The 15,211-nt window shown below is 35.3% G+C and overlaps 1 protein-coding gene across 4 annotated transcripts in view; it reads right to left on the reverse strand.

The window, feature by feature from the left end:
* Window positions 1-15,211, reverse strand: part of KLHL5 (kelch like family member 5) — a 71,095-nt gene that overhangs the window by 8,647 nt on the left and 47,237 nt on the right. For 3 of the 4 annotated variants that reach the window (XM_031435900.2, XM_010980389.3, XM_010980390.3), the window contains 3 exons: window positions 13,486-13,672; window positions 7,915-8,139; window positions 4,267-4,429 (listed from right to left, as the gene is read on the reverse strand). In XM_031435900.2, the coding sequence (XP_031291760.1) occupies window positions 4,267-4,429; window positions 7,915-8,139; window positions 13,486-13,672 (575 nt within the window). The remainder of the gene's footprint in view (window positions 1-4,266; window positions 4,430-7,914; window positions 8,140-13,485; window positions 13,673-15,211) is intronic. The other variant, XM_031435895.2, reaches the window with a different exon arrangement.

Consider the following 15,211-nt stretch of genomic DNA (forward strand, 5'->3'; position numbering starts at 1 on the left):
AAGAAAGAATAACAAATTCAGTTCACTATTTGTACAAAAACACATACATTTTGAATTTATGGATGCCTTTGTTAATGTTTAGTTATTTTTTATTCTCAAGAAATAATACTTCAACTATGTCAAATTTCTGCCCATTAAAACTCTATTTATGATTAAATATACATTATTTAAAAGACAGATTTCATAATTTTAATTCATGAAGTACCTATGCCCCTCAACTGGTTCTTAAGATGACCATATCTTAAACAGCAAAATATGGTTGTAGCAGTATTTTGTTCCAAATTTATACTGTATCAACAGTATGCAATTTGAAATTTATTTGAAACTTTAATCTGTTAAAAATTTTATTTGTTAAAACTACTTTTTGTGCTACTGTTCTTAACATTAAACTGTCCTCATCTTTAATACTTAGCAGAATAATTATTTAAATATGTATCACAGAATATTAGAAGGTATCAATAACCAGAAGATGTCAATAACTAAAAATACATGTACACACACACACATACTATAATAGGCTTCAAGGCATCCTACCTTCTTGATAGCGAATTCTTCCTTGTGAAAAGTGGTGTAGTACAGTGATTAAGAGCACGAACTCAGAGCCCAACTCTCTGGGTTTGAATCCTGGTTCTACTGCTTATCACCTACTAGCCGTGACTGTGGAAAATTTATTTAATCTCCATCTGCCTGAATTACATCATCCATAAAATCTATAAGCCCTGCCTCACACGATTATTGATGATCAAATTTAAAGTATTTTGAACATTGCCTGACGCATGGTAAACATGGTATAAGTGTTTAAGGGGAAAAATAAATCTGTCTCCACTGGCCCTCTTTTAGAAAATGGCATTTTAGGAGATGCTAAATGTACAGTGTTCATACTGAGCTAATGTTAAGGGCTAAAATGTATTATTGGTAACACTTCCTGATGAATCATTATCTCATGCAATGGTTCTCAAACTGTATTCGAAGACTAGGACTCTGTGGAGAACTTGAGAAAGTCCCCAAAATGGTTCATTTGAAATTGAAGTTTAAAAAGTAGTTTTCATTTTCAAAAATATCACCTGGCTCAATTAAATGCCATGCAAGATTCAGAACTCAACTTTCTTCCCCAAGACAGTAACTACTACAATAAAAAGAGAGAGATTTTGTCAAATTGAGATAGTATCATACTATATATCTTAAAATAAGATTTAGGTCTTGCCTGACTTCAAAAATTATGATCAAGAATAGAAGTGGTTGGTAGAGATTCAGCTTAGAAAAAAAAATTTCTACAAACCTACAAACCACTTGAGCAATTTAACTGAAGAATTTCCTGAGATTCCAATTAAATCGCTCTAGTAGTTAAAATAACTATTTCCATTTTTAGCTTCTTAGAACTGTCAATCAGAATTTTCTTCATACTAGACAACAAAACCAAAACAAGATATAGAAATAATCTTTGTTTTTTAAAACAGATTATTCTTCTACACTGATTTTTATAAGTAAACATTATAACTCAAACATGTGATAAATTTAAAATAAGCTTTTAATAAACTTGAACTTCCATTTGCCTCAAGTATTGAGGTTTTTACAAGATTTCACTTGAAAGAGAGATTCTGTTGCCAAAGTACTTGCAAGCCAGTGGCTTAAAGAAGCCTGAGCAGTTGGAAATCTAAGTAAAGCTTCTTTCTGTCAAACATGGTAGGAATGCAACTTAACACTTTGAAATTTTTAAGATAAAACTTATAAAACATCAAAACAGTTCTTCCCTAAAGAAACTACTATGTTTTTCATCAGGAAGCACTGTAAAGTAATTTAAAATAACAAAAACAGCAGTTAATCCAGGCTTTTCATTTTACAGATTAAAAAAAATGAGGCACAGTGAAATGATTTATTCTAAATCACAAAGGACTGGTAGAGAGAAGATACAAAATTAATTTTTTCAATCAATGGCCTATTTTTAAAAAAATTAACAACTTCTATTTTTTCCAGATTCTGGATATGTACCCCAAAATGGAAACTAACAAAATATTTTAAAATATTGTTACTTTATTTTAGAGCAAGCTTAGGAAAACGCTGGTTGATGGATTAACATATCCTCTCCTTGGAGTGATTAAAGCACCACTGCATCTGACTGGCACCAGGATATTCTTCAGCAAGGTTGCACACTTCAGACTTATGTGCTGGGTAGTGTGCTAGGTATCAGGAATAAAAAGTCAGACCAGGTCATGCAGGACCATGATCTGCTATAGGAGATGGACTAGTCAAAGACTACAATAATGGAGTGGTACATGTTGCAGTACAATTATACACAAATTATCTACAGTAAAATTGATGAGGATGGAATGGACAATGAGTGTAGCAGGAATGAAAAGACAAAAGTGGGGATTGGAGAAGGTCTTCTGGAGGTGATTTTTGAGCAAGTTTCAAGGATGCTGAGTTTGCCAGGTAGGAAAGTGGGGGAACAACATTCTAAGACAGATGGTATGGGTTAAAAGACAACAGGAGTGTGAAACAATGTATTTTTCACAAATAGATTAGTTCTCCTGAGGTGTATTAGGCATGGGAAGAGGAGAGAGCAGAGGCTACAGAGGGAGACAGAGGCAAGATTGTAAAGGAGGCTTCATCAGATAAGCTACTGAAAGCTTTTAAGCAGGGAAGTGACATGGTCCTCTTTGTGTTTTAGGTAGAACACTAGGTGAGTCTCTAAAATGAAGAATGAAAGGGAGAGAGTTCAGGTTAGGGGCAAAGTGACCAGTTTGAGAGATATCCCAATAGACCAGTTACAATCACAATGTAGGACAGACTGTACTCTCAAAATCAACTTACTGTTTAGTAGATAAGTATCCTTAGCTTCTGATACGATTATTAGGTTGTCTCAGAATTATACTCAATACATTGTGCTTCAGGTAGGTTAAAGACCGAAATATTGAATTCTCATTAGAGTGCAAGAAAAGGTAAGAAAGTAAGATACTTCTATGCCCAGAAGTCCAGGGTACTGTAGGTCTGGAAGTCAGGTTTTAGAGAATGCACTTACTCTTTTGTCCTCTATTAGAAATAAATATTTCTAGCCAGATACAGTCATTTTTTTCAATATCTATATTCTTTGGTGGCTGACTCTTCTACCAGGAATTAGGAAAGAGATGTAGTGATGGATTTTGAAGTTATTTCTTTAGCTAAAACAAATGAGAGGAGGGGTACTGAGATCAGATGCATTTAAAAAATGGGTTTCTATTTCTCTATCATCACTTGTAAGAGTGCTAAAAAATAACAAAAATATTAGGCCCTGAGGAAACAAGATCTTAGGTCATAAAATATAAAAATATCACCAATATTTTCTCATTTTTCTTTTAATAATCAATAACAATCTTACAAATAATTTTAAACCTGTATTTTAACCTTGATTCTTTCCTCTTTCTGGAAATGATGATAAAGTATTTTAAGTGAGTAAAGCTATGCAACAAACAACTTTTATTTAATAACCACGCAGGGCTTCATTTTTACGAAAGAGAGTCCTGCAAAAGAAACCATGTAGTCAGCCTCTGAGTTACCAAGAACTATTGGTGGTGGCTCTACCCAAATCTGTTTATTTACAGCAGGCAAGAGGCAAAAAGTACTTCTTTCTAAGTCCATTCCAGTTTTCAGCAGTTTATTGAGATAAAAAGGAAGTAAAAGCAAGAATAAATCAGTAGAAGAGATGGAAGGAATTATTCAGGGAAACACGGAGAGAGAGTACACAACTTCTAAAAGACCGTAAACTTTTAGATTCAACAAAGACTAGTTTTGAGGGGAACTATCTGGGGGATTTTGGGAGTAGGGGTGAAGAGGAGAGCTCTTCATGACATATGAAACACTGAGAGAAAGATGGGGTGAGGGATCATTTGAAGTTCTGCTGTACATTATACATGTAATGACTCCTAAGCATCTTAGAGAGACTATAATAAAGATTTTAATTACTTTTCAAAAACAAAATAAAAAAGACCATATACTTTTAAAGCTACATAAACCACTGGATTTTGACTACATTGAATATTTTTATAAAATTTCGCCACTCAAAATGATAATTAGAAATTTATAATATCTACACATTAGAATGAAAGACTAACTTAATGTTGAGCTATTTATATTTAGAACTAGCATAAAAAGAGACTATCTTAAAGTTTGTTTACATCACTCTGAAAGTATTTCTCTCATGATTTATTTCTATATATCTTTAAGTTGGACAGTAATATCGCTTGATAAATTTTTATTGTGTTTTAACTGGAACTTTAAATATTTCCTTACTTTCCACTGAGCACTGCCACACCTACTGTGCTCCTGGGAGTGGACATAGTGGCAACAAAATTCCACTGGCGAGCCTGAGGGTCCCATCTTTCCACTGTGTTCAGATAGCTCCAGCCATCATGCCCTCCTACTGCATACATAGGACCTTCCAGCACAGCCACGCCTACAAGGAGACAGGAGAGAAGCAATGACCTAAAAATCACATCTTAACTGAAATAAAAATACAACGAACTTTTAACATGCAAATTTAACTAAGCAAAAATTTATGATAAAGATACCTGACTTCCTCATAGCTCTTCTCAGTAGGCAAGTGAGAGAGTGAGGAGGAAAAATAACACTGTAGCCCTGGTCTTAAAAGTTTTAGAGGAAGTATTTTGAGGTTCAACAGGACAAAGTTATTTAAAAAAGTATACAAGATGTACAGATTGCCATATTTAAAACACTTCTCAATCATTCGGATTTACAATATATTTGAAAACAGCAATTTTATTCCTTTCCCTCTTTAATTCAAATTCTTGAGATTCTGCTGTAGTTAGATTTGATACCACAATCTATTTGTGTGATTCATCATGAGGCAACCAAGTCACATTCATTTGTTCATTTATTCAACAAATAGCTATCTATTGAGTTTCTACTAAGTGACAGATACTTAATAGAACATAACAGGTAAGGGCTCTACCCTGATGGACCTAATATTTTAGTTGGGAAACAGATGCAAAGTATATTTCAGGTATTTATAAGAAAAAAGGAACAAAATAAAAGGGTAGAGAGAATCAGGGGAGACCTCCCAGATAAAGTGACATCTGAACAAAAACGTGAAAGAAGTTAAGGACTCTAGACAGGAAAGTACCTGGGGGAAGAGGAGGTGAGGTAAAGGAAACAATATGTACAAAGGCCCTGCGGCTTGCTTAGGGTGTCTGTGGTACACAGGACAAGGAGGCCAGTTGAGTGCAGGGTGAGTAAGGGGGAGAGTGTAGGAGATGAGGGAGAAGGTGGAGTCAGATTATGCAGGGTGGTCAGGACTATTATAAGGACTTTGGATTTATTCTAAAAGAGATGGAAAGCCAGCAGAGGGTTTTGAGAAGAGGTGTGACACGATCATAGTCAGATGAGATATAAATATGTATCACTTGAGGGCCAAAATAAAAATTTTGCGACACAAATATATTTATTTTTGTGAAATAATGGCCAGATGAGATATAAATATTCATCATTCATGTAGGACCCAAACCAACATATTATTCCACTTATCTGTGTCTTACCAGTACTGGCTATGGGAGATCTATTTATCTATTTCCAAATATCTATAATATATATCCAATTATACATATATGTGTGTGTATGTGTATATGTGTAATTAATCAAAGGGCTGGAAGAAAGAGCCCTTTGATTAATTACATCTAATTAATGTGATTAAATGTCCATCTAATCCATCTAATCCAATCCTTTAATAGCAGCTTTGAAAAGAAATTTTAGCAGCAGAACTACTTTTTCAAATGAAGTCTGAAGTAATTTCCAAGTATAAAGAGATAAAAGGAGTGTTTCTAAGTAAAACTTTATTTTATAAGTTCAAATTTAAAACAGTATTTATCATAAGGTAAATTAAGAACAAGGCCTGATTTGAATGGCACAAAAATTTGAAATAAAGACTTAAGGAAGATACTTTGAGCTATATGATCATTCTCCCTTGAACTTGGTGCAATTCAGTAAAGTCTTCTGCATGGTACCGAGAACTAATGATAGTATTCCATGCACAATCTAATCTGTGTGAGACATAGCTGGGTCATGGGGATGCTCATTCTATGTACTATGTCTATTATAATTTACATAAAGTTAGAATTGACTTTCTTTTCCCCATAGTAGGGGAAATTCTGCAGTTGCCTCACATTATTGAGCCTGGATTTTATGGTCAACACAAATTTATATGTTTTGTTCATGCTGCTTTTAAGATACATCTTACCATTCTGTACTATGTAATAGTTGATTTTATGGACTCAAAAGTAACGTTTTATAGTTTTCTTTGTTAAATTTCATACAGTTGATTTTAAGCTCCTCTCTCAGTACCTTAGCCCTAACTCTCTGGTTTTATTCCCTTACCTAACTTGAAACTTAAGACCATCTTTCACTGAAACCTAACAGCAACTAGTAGAATCCCTTGTCTCTTTGATCTTTTGCTGTACCCACTACCATACCAATCTTCATGCCTAGATAATTTTTTTTTTTTGGCTTTTTGGGCAACCTCTACTCTGGTGCTCAGTACTAATAAACTGAGTATAGTATAGAGCAATGCTATCCATACTCAACTATTCCTTCACTGCTACTCACCCATCTTTTAATTCATCTTTTATGATGACCTATCAAGTTCTTTACTACAACTATTTTCAACCTTTTCCAAACTGTGATAAATTAACAATAGAGTCACAAATTCTTCCTTTCCCAGAATGCATGCCTATTTGCAATGTGACTCTGTAGGTCCTCCCATCAAGAGGAGGAGTCTATTTCTCTACTTTTTGAATCTGGACTTGCCCATGTGGCTTGTTTTGGCCAATGAGATGTTAGCAAACATGATGCAAGCAGAAGCTTGAAAAGTCTTTGTGCATTGGGACTTAGCTTCTCTTGCTGCTTTTGAAACTCTTTGACTGTCAGCATGTCAAGAAGCCTGGGCTAGCTTGAGTGATTAGAGGCATATGGTCCAGTTGCCTCTACTGCCCAGGCTGACAGCCTGTCTACCACTACACATGTGAGTGAGGCCATTCTAGAGCAACTAGCCAACCAACCTGCCCACCCCAGATTCAAGAGAAAACCCCGCAGAAATCTTCTAAGACAGCCCATACCAGAAGAACTGCCCAGCTGATGCACAGATCCATGAGCTAAATAAATGGTTGTTGGTCTCAGCCTCTAAGCTCTGGAGTGGTTTGTTATGCAGCAAAATCTGCGTGATACACATACACTCAAGCCCCACTTAATTTTATTTTCCTCTCCTTCACTCTCAGTAAACAATTCCTTGTATTTCATCTATTCTTTCTCCTATGAGGAAAGAGAGGTCACTTGATACAAAAACCCTAAATTCTATTCTATTCATTTCAGAATAAGCATCAGTTCCTTGAGGGTAACAATAGTGTCTTCCTCATCTTTGTATATCTACAGAACAGAGAGCGCGGTATACAGCACATGTTAATCAATGTCTACTCAGTCAATCATTGAATTAAAGAATGAAAAGTCTCTATCATTACATACTCTGTGCTACCTCAAAATTTTTCTGGGTTTTATTCATTTCTGCTTAAAAACCAAGAGATAAAGACGAAACACAATAATGCTAAAGATTTTTAAATAAGCATTTCAGTGAGGTCAGATAACACTAATTGTCAACACAGAACACATACATCAAAAGGTGGCTTGTCAGTCCATGCTATACCCCAATTCTTAAATATTCACGTTTTCACTTGTGCTGGTTGCACTTAATACCTTTGTGCACCTGCTTGTTTTCTCTGCTTCTACTTTTCAGATAACAGGCAGCATGTGAAGCAATGCTTGGTGACTGCTGCTGACTGAGCAGCTGCCACAACTGATCTTCTGCCTGGTAAAGAATGTAAAATGCCACGCAAGCCTAGGATATGACATTATGAATAAATCTGCCATTATACTTACCAAGGCCATGCCTATGTGTAGACATAGGAGGCATCACACTCCAAGTTTTTGTTTTGGGGTTGTAGCATTCTACAGTATTCAAAGTTTTCAGTCCATCTCTTCCTCCAACCACATACAGTTTGTCATCTAACACGGCAACACCGAACTGTAGCCTCCTCCCATTCATATTTGCTACAGGAGTCCACATATTTGTACGGAGGTCATACTTTTCAATGCTTGTTGCTCCTTGATAGTAATTGGTAGAAGTGATGCAAATACAAAGCTTACCATGATTGAATATTTTATGAAATTACACATACAGAAGTATAATTCTATTAGCATTGACAATACTACTTCTATTATATTCCAATAAACCCCTGCATGATCTGGTCTCTGCTAATATCTCTGCCCCCATGTCCTACTATTCTCTAGAATGTACACCATACTCTGGTATTAAAAGGTCAAGTGAGAAAGGATTATCTGTCAAAGGAGGCTCAGAAGCAGCAGCCAGAAATGGGAGGAAATCAGGGTGGTTTAGCATGATGGAAGCCAAAGTAAAAAAATGTATAGCTGTTGAGAGGATCAAATAAGATGAAGACTAAAACATACTCCTGGATTTAGCTACATGGAGGTCATGGATGACTTTAGGGGAAGTCCCTTGTTTGAGTGGTTGAGACATGATTGGGAGGTGAGAAAATGGAGACACTGAGCACAGATGATTCTTCTAAGAAGTGTGCCTATAAAAGGAAGGAGAGAAAGAAGAATTACTAGGTGGGTTGAGGGAGGTTTTGTTCTGTTTTGCTTTCAAAATTGGAAAAACTTGAGTTTGCTTAAATGTTAATGGGAAGGATCTAGTAGTGAGGAAAGAAGCTGAAAATACAGGAGATGAAGGGATGCTCATTCACAGTGTGAGGTTCCTGAGGAGGCAGGAAAGGGCAGTGCCAGGGCACAGGTGAGGGGCTGGCTTTCATAGGAGGAGGGAGGGGACACACACTCTACTGCAACTGGGAAGGGCAAGAGCGTGTGGATCAAGTGCTTTGGGAACTATGAAAGTGGAAAGTTTAGGGAACAACTATCAGATGGTGTCTACATTTTTTTTAAGAATTAAAAGATCCAAGGAACTCTTTTATTCTCTTTATGAGGTTAGACCAGTGGAGTTAAGGGAAAAAAAAAAGACCCACTCCTTTAAAACAAATTTACCCAACCCTCAGTTATGAAGAGTTCCATCAATATCTACTTTACTTCTCTCTTCCAAGCTTCTAATACAACATGCAATCAGTGACATTCTTATAGGATGACAATCAAGACAAACATTTATTCTAAGGTACTTGTTACAATTAGATCATCAGAGAACTAATGCTATTGACAATCTCCTAAAATTTAGAAATACACACACATACACACGAAATATATTTTTTGTCATATATTATAGCTTTTATTATTTTTATTTACTTTATACAAATTTTAAGTTACTTGGGATAAATACCAAGTCTTTTTCCATCTTCGCATTTCCATAAAATAGACTCCATTATACATAGTAGCTGTTCAAAAATATTTTTGAATTTGAATATTCTTTCTTTGTAATTTTTAACTATAATGAGATTTTACTCATACTCTTAGATTATTTTATGTAATGGTATACTTGAATAATCACTCTAAACTTGACCTTCCTTCCTCCAAAAAAAAGGCAATGCTAATCATCTCTCCTCACCAATGAATTTAAAGAATATTTTAAATCTGAATTTTAAGTTATTTCTTTTAGATATGGCTCACTAAGCAGTATCATAGTCTTATGAATGGGGAACTAAAGAGTCTTTTGCTAAATACCAAATATAATTTTTAAAGACATAAGATCTTAAAATATAGTCTAAAACATATATCTTAAAAATATAGCCTTAAATAACAAAATCCTAGGAAACTGCAAAATCCTATGTAAAAGTTTGGAACTTCCATAATTTATACTGAAGGACTAATCTTAAAAAAAAGTAAGCACAAATATATTCTGACTTTTTTAGTGGCTATTTAGAACCATTATCGGCTTATTTGCTGATGTCTATACTAAACAGATATACAAAGGGACTAAGAACCCAATAATCTGACTACCATCCAACTAATGCAAATTGCTCTTCATTATGAAGACATTGGGAATAAGATAAGTTAAGGCCTGGGAAGACAGTGTGAATAGGACAGAACCTCAGAGTTCTTGATTACTAAAAAGACTTAGAAATGAAGTGGGTCAAGCCACAAAGGCAGATTATAGAAAGTCTTGAAAAAGGAATTTACACCTTATGTAGTAAGAAATAGAGATTGCTGGAGTTTTTGAGCAGAGTAATGGCATGCTAACAGAAGAGTTAACATTAGAGTCAAGCAGAGTAGAGTCTTCAGAGTCAAAATGCCTGCTTGAATCTTGATTCCATCACTAGTTGTGTGATCCTGGGAAAGTTAATTAACTTCTCTAAGTCTCAGTACCCTCCTCTATCCTCCCCTATAAAAGAGCAATAATACAGAGTTGCTAGGACGATGAAATAAAATAATGTAGGGCAAGGGCTTAGCATAATGTCTGACACCTAATAACAATATAATGAATGCTATTCCCATAAAACTAACATAATTAAAATTTGTGGGCTGATAGGAGGCTAACTGGAAATAGCAAGACGGCAGTGGAAATTTGGAAGAATAAGAGTCATTTGAAAGAAGCTACTTGGTGACTGTTGGAGTTTAAGTCAGAGAGAGGAAGACAAAGAGAGAGAGAGAGGAAATCTATACTGTTTACTTGGCTACTTAGTAGCCGAGTTCCCTTCCCATGCTTGCAGAATTTTTCACTGTATGTATGAGCTTTGGTGGGAGGCAGGAACAGGAACCTATCTCCCAGAAAACTGAAAAGACAGATATTCCTTCTCTTTGTCCTTGGAATGTTAGGGCCCAGGACTGACCTAAAGCTAGTCAAATGGATGCTTGCACCTGGAATTTAAAATCTAGTGGGGAGGGTATAGCTCACTGGTAAGCACATGCTTAGTATGCACGAGGTCCTGGGTTCAATCCCCAGTACCTCCCCTAAAAATGAGAAAAAAAAATCATTAAAAATAAAAAAGTTTAAAAAAAGTCTAAAGCAAGAATTATAAGGAAGCAGGGACAGTGGATGTAGTCCTATCCATTTTTCAGTAGCCTTCCAATAAATTCCTTGCCTGCTTAAATGAGTCAGAGTTGAGTCCATTGAAGAGCACTGAATTATGAGCCCAAGTTCTAAAGTCTGAGCGACATGGTCAGAGAAGATCTGGATACACCAAATTTGTGGTGGAAGTTGAACATCAAGCAGATATTTTATACAAGTTGGAAGTATGAGAATAAAATCAAAGTGAGAGAGTATAATTGATAAAGAGACAACAGTTAAAAGTCTTGAAAAACAAAAGGGAAAGAAAGAGGGAAAGAGGAAGCGCTAGTAATGACTACAAAGCCAATCCCAGTTCCTGGCACAAAGTAGATACTTAATTTCTATTTTCAGACTGATTATCTGGATAGTGGACATCTCCAAAAATTTTCTATAACTCTAGTCAGTTATCTTACTTTATATATTTCTGTACCATTTAGTCATCAAACCTATATTTAAAACTTAAGCATCTATACCTACCTAGCACTATGGTATATGCTATATGGGATAATCACTATATCTATATCAATATCTCTGCTTTCATGAACCTGACAGTTAAATAACAATGCAAGATTTTCAGCTAGAGCTGCTATTTTTATATTCCTTAGAGATGTCACATAAAAGAGAAACCTTTAGAAATGATCAGTACATCAAGTGCTTTAGTCATACAAGTAATACAAGAGATGGCAGCGGACAACCTTCATTCACTTGACAAATACTTACTGATGCTGTCTATGTACAAAATCCTGTTCTAGGCTATGGGAATATATCAGTGAACCAAACAGAATCCTTGCTTTCCTGGAGCTTATTTGGGGGGAAGAGGTAGACAGACTACAAACAAATGTGTTAGATGCTATGAAGAAACAGGAAGCAGAGTAAGGAGAAAGTGGAAAGCAGAAGATTAGAAAGTGATGGGCAAGAGGTTGCTCCTGAATGGTCATGGAAATCCTCTTTGGTAAACTGACATTTGAGAGGTGGTCTGAGTGAAGAATTTCTGCCAGGCATTCTGATATCAGGGTGCAGAGCCTCCCAGTGAGACGGAACAGCTAATGCAATGTCAGATGAACAGGGAGGCCAATGAGGCTGGAACAGAAGGAGGGAGGGGAGAAGTAGAATGAGCTGAGACCAGAGAGGTAGCCAGAAGTCAGAAGTATTGTCAGGGGACAGCAGACTATTAGGACCAGCAATTCAGAGGAAGTAGATACATTATACTTAGAAATAATACATACACAAAAGCTTCTAGCACAATACCTGACACTGAGTAGGCACTGTGTATGGTGTCTGTCGCTGTTACTGTTACTCTGGGTAACAACTACTGCAAGAAGGGCACAAAGAATTCTCAGATACTCTTGAGCCAGATTTCCCCAACCTGTATCTTTTACATTTGCTTTCTATGCATGTGTATATGTATGTAGGAGGTTTTTCTGAGCTGTTTAACAGTCAGTTGCAGAAATGATGCCCTTGTACCCGTAAATACTGTGGTGTATCTTCTTCAAAACAAGAAATCCTCTCACAAAACCATAATATAACCATCAAAATCTGGAAATCAACATTTATACTATACTGTTATCTAATCTACAGGCCTTGTTTGGATTCTGTCATTTGTCCCAACTGTGTCCTTAACAGCAGAAGACAATCTAAGATGATGTTTTATAATAGCTGTCATGCCTCCTTAGTCTCTTTAATCTGAGACAATTCCCCAGTCTCTTTTGCATTTCTTGATATTAACATTTTGGAATACTTCACACAAGTTCTTTTGAAGGATGTCTCTCAACGTGAATTGGTCTTTTCCTCATGGTGAAGTCTGGATTATACACTTTTGGCAAGAACACCACAGATGTGCAGCTGAGTTCTCAGGGCATCATAAGAAGCACAGGCTGCTGATTAGTCTCATTACTGACGACACGAACTTTGATTATTTAGTTAAGGTGCTGTGTGCCAGATCTCTCCACTGTAAAGATACCATTTTATGTTTTGTAACTAATAAACAAGCAGCTGGGAGATAATTTGAGACTAAAAATCCTGTCCTCAAACTTTTACCTACCAGCCTTAACATCCGTTGATGATTCTTGACTGAATTGGTTATTAATATGGTGACTGCCAAATGATGATTTTTCTAATCCCATCCTTGCTTCTATGTTTTAATCAGTTAGCATTCCCCTATTTATAATCTTTTATTATCATTCTTTACTTTGATGCTGAAATTATCTCTGGTTTGGACAGTGGGAGCCCCTACACACTGTCTCCTGTGTCTCTTGACCTGTCTCCATCATTCTTTGAGCGCTACCTTACTTTCTGGAATAACAAGATGTTCTAGGCTTATCTGGTACTTTTCCGACTCCAGTGCTAGAACCAGCTGCTTCTCCCAGGAGCTCTCTGGCCATATTTATTACTAATTTATATTCATTTTTTCCTGTTCCTTCAAATAAAAGATTACTTAATACCTTTTGTTGAATCCATTCCTCCAACTGCAAACAATGTACCGACAGTTGACTTCCTAGGTTTTGTCCGAGGACTCTGTAACATGGGCCGTCTCTCTGGTAATAAGTGATACTTCATTGCTTCCATAATGAGCTTCTGACATTCTATATCATCTCGAAAAAGTGCATTATTTTCCATGTCTGCCAAGAACTAGAAAAGAATAGTGAGTATATATACTGAATGACCGTGAAAATTGTAAGGTTAAAAGAATAAGCTAGTCCCAAATGGAAATGATCTCCTTTAAAAATATCCAAGTCTGGACATCTATTTTTAACTAAAAAAAAATGCAACATTTACATTTTACATTTCAAAACAAAAACTGAGGAAGGTAAGTGGTACTTTAAGATCTTAATAGTGCTTATCTCTCGGTAGTGGGGAAATGGCTTTTTCGATAACCTTTTCTTAGTACTTTTCTATATTTTCCAAAGTAAATGATTTTCCTTTTAAAATTTGAAATAGTTTTAACTGAAGAATAATTATAAGTAGGAGTTGACTAATTAGACTGCATTTATCTGACCTCTCTAAACAATGTTCAGCCAGCAACAACAGCAAAAACAAAACTTCCCAATTTTTTGAAGGGCAAAGAACTTCAAATGGTGATTATTCTAAAAGAATTAAAATCCTTGTGCTTCACTGAATTCTATTTTTTTACTTATGTAATTTTATATAAATTTGTAAATATAATTACAACTGCCTTTTAAAAATGTATTTCTTTTCCTTTTGTGCTTGATTCTCCATTCCCCTATCTCTTTATTGCCTTATTTCTTTTATTAAGGCTATTGATCCATGTGAAACTAATTTTTAAAAAGAGTATGAGTTGAGGAATATTTTTTTCTTCTTCCAGATGGATAGCTTGTTCTGTACCAGGGCCATTTACTAAATAATTTCCTCCATGTCCAACTGAATTGAACCTTGGTCATAACTAGATCTCTAGATGTCTGAGATCCCTTTTTCGGGGGGGGGGGTGCGGATTCTCTACTCTGTTCCATTAGTCTATTTGTCTTTTTCTTTTCTAATACTATGTTTTATTACAGTGTCTTTATAGCATATTCTGTTTTTATGATATAAATCTACCCTCACTGTTTATTTTCATAGTTTTCTTGGCTATTTTTGAGATTTTACTTTTCACATAAAGTAAAGATTAATTTATCTAATTCCCCTTCACCATCTTGATCCTGTTGGAATTCTAACACATTAGAACTACATTAAACTTATTTATTATTTTGGGAAAATTTACATTTTTATGATTTAAGTCTTTCTGTTCAAGAAGCTTTTCTATTTGTTTATAGCTTTCTTTATATAGGTATCTGCCTTTCTTTTATTAAATATATTTGTACAAATTTTATTATTTTTGTTGTTATTGGGAGTGGATTTTTGAATTTCCATTTTGCATATATTTTGCTGGAGGAGAGAAAACTCTACTGATTATTGTACACTTCTATTATAACCTACTACTATACCACATTCCTTTATAAAACTCTAGCTATTAGGCACCCAATCATAATAATCACCAAACAGGGATAGTTACATCTTTTTCTAATGTATGTGCCAATTATTTCATTTTTATTTTATCATTGCAATTGCTAAATCTTCAAAGCAATGTTAAATAATCAGGTGATATCGAATATCCATTTTTCTGTTTTAAACTGACATGGTTTTAGTGTTTCATTATTTAGGATAATAGTTAAT

This window comes from Camelus dromedarius, chromosome 1 (assembly GCF_036321535.1).
Source record: "Camelus dromedarius isolate mCamDro1 chromosome 1, mCamDro1.pat, whole genome shotgun sequence".
In the NCBI taxonomy this organism is placed as follows: domain Eukaryota; kingdom Metazoa; phylum Chordata; class Mammalia; order Artiodactyla; family Camelidae; genus Camelus; species Camelus dromedarius.